This window comes from Solanum verrucosum, unplaced genomic scaffold (assembly GCF_900185275.1).
Source record: "Solanum verrucosum unplaced genomic scaffold, falcon-dt-bn FXZP01000088.1, whole genome shotgun sequence".
In the NCBI taxonomy this organism is placed as follows: Eukaryota; Viridiplantae; Streptophyta; class Magnoliopsida; order Solanales; family Solanaceae; genus Solanum; species Solanum verrucosum.
In genome coordinates, this window is record NW_026020077.1 from 190,420 (window position 1) to 191,513 (window position 1,094).

General features: G+C 35.0%; 1 protein-coding gene across 1 annotated transcript; it reads right to left on the bottom strand.

The window, feature by feature from the left end:
- Positions 1 to 281: 281 nt before the first annotated feature.
- LOC125824071 (kunitz trypsin inhibitor 5-like) lies at positions 282 to 1,094 on the bottom strand. Its single transcript, XM_049503422.1, has one exon. The coding sequence runs from the start codon at positions 1,079 to 1,081 to the stop codon at positions 335 to 337; it is 747 nt and encodes a 248-aa protein (XP_049359379.1). The 5' UTR covers positions 1,082 to 1,094; the 3' UTR covers positions 282 to 334.

The following is a 1,094-nucleotide window of genomic DNA, read 5'->3' on the forward strand; positions in this document are numbered from 1 at the left end:
CTATTCTATTCTAGAACAATGTACCTACCTAGTTATAAGGGTAGAATAGCATTTGTAACTTCTAGAGAAAATTTATAATGGCAGAAGCACAATCAATAATATATAGTTGTGTGAGGCTCTTACCATTGTAAAAATTTTAGTAATTTGTATATATTTTATTCCTGTAATTTCTTTATTCAGTTAGTAAGTTTGTTAGATTAGTAGATTCCTATCCAACTATAAGACTACTATATAAATACAATGATAGAAGCACAAGCACAACCAACAATATATGCAATTTATTAAATATAAAACAATCTTTATCCATTCCAACACAAGAATCGCGTAACTCACATCACATCAGCTTTGTAAGATAAGCAATAACAATACACATTACAACATTAATAAAAGACATGGTTGGCAGTCTATCTGGATAATTGCTAGCACTTGGAGGAGCTTTAGTTACGGTAATAACCGACGTAGTATTTTGAAATTTAACTTTCAATGGTTTATCAGAACCAACAAACAAAACCCTTTTGTTGTTAGGTTCAACAATTATTCCAATATCTCCACAAAACGGTCTACATGTTTCACAAACACCAGGACAATACACAAACTTGTAAGCATCGTCGTACTTATCAATCTTAAACCAATTACCCAAAGTGTCACGCCCAGGATTTCCTTCAACTCCACCAACCGCAACCAAATAACGTTGTGGAATTAATGTTGTGTTAATTGTCCATACCGTGGACCTATTATCGGTAAATATAATATCCATAAATTTAACGTTCAGATCAGTCGATAATCTGACGATGTTTTCGTTCGAGTCCACCGGTGTAAATCGAAGGCTTTTGCTCACGGAAGATTGAGGATATTGGGTAACAACGAGAGGATCAACTGTGTTCCTAATCCCTGACACACCAAGTCCACCCTCGTTGCTCCGACCCGACACCGGTACGATGATATACTGCCATCCTTTTTCAAGAGCTTTACCAGAATTATCGAGAACCGGTTCAGAAATGTTTTGAGCTTTTACTAGAAAAATAAAACTTGTTGACAATATTATTGCAACAAGAAAAGGTAAGAATCGTCTTAGTGCCATCGTAATTTGTTGA

Bases quoted from the DNA above. Each gene is read 5' to 3' on its own strand.
- LOC125824071 (XM_049503422.1), bottom strand. From the start codon at position 1,081: ATGGCACTAAGACGATTCTTACCTTTTCTTGTTGCAATAATATTGTCA.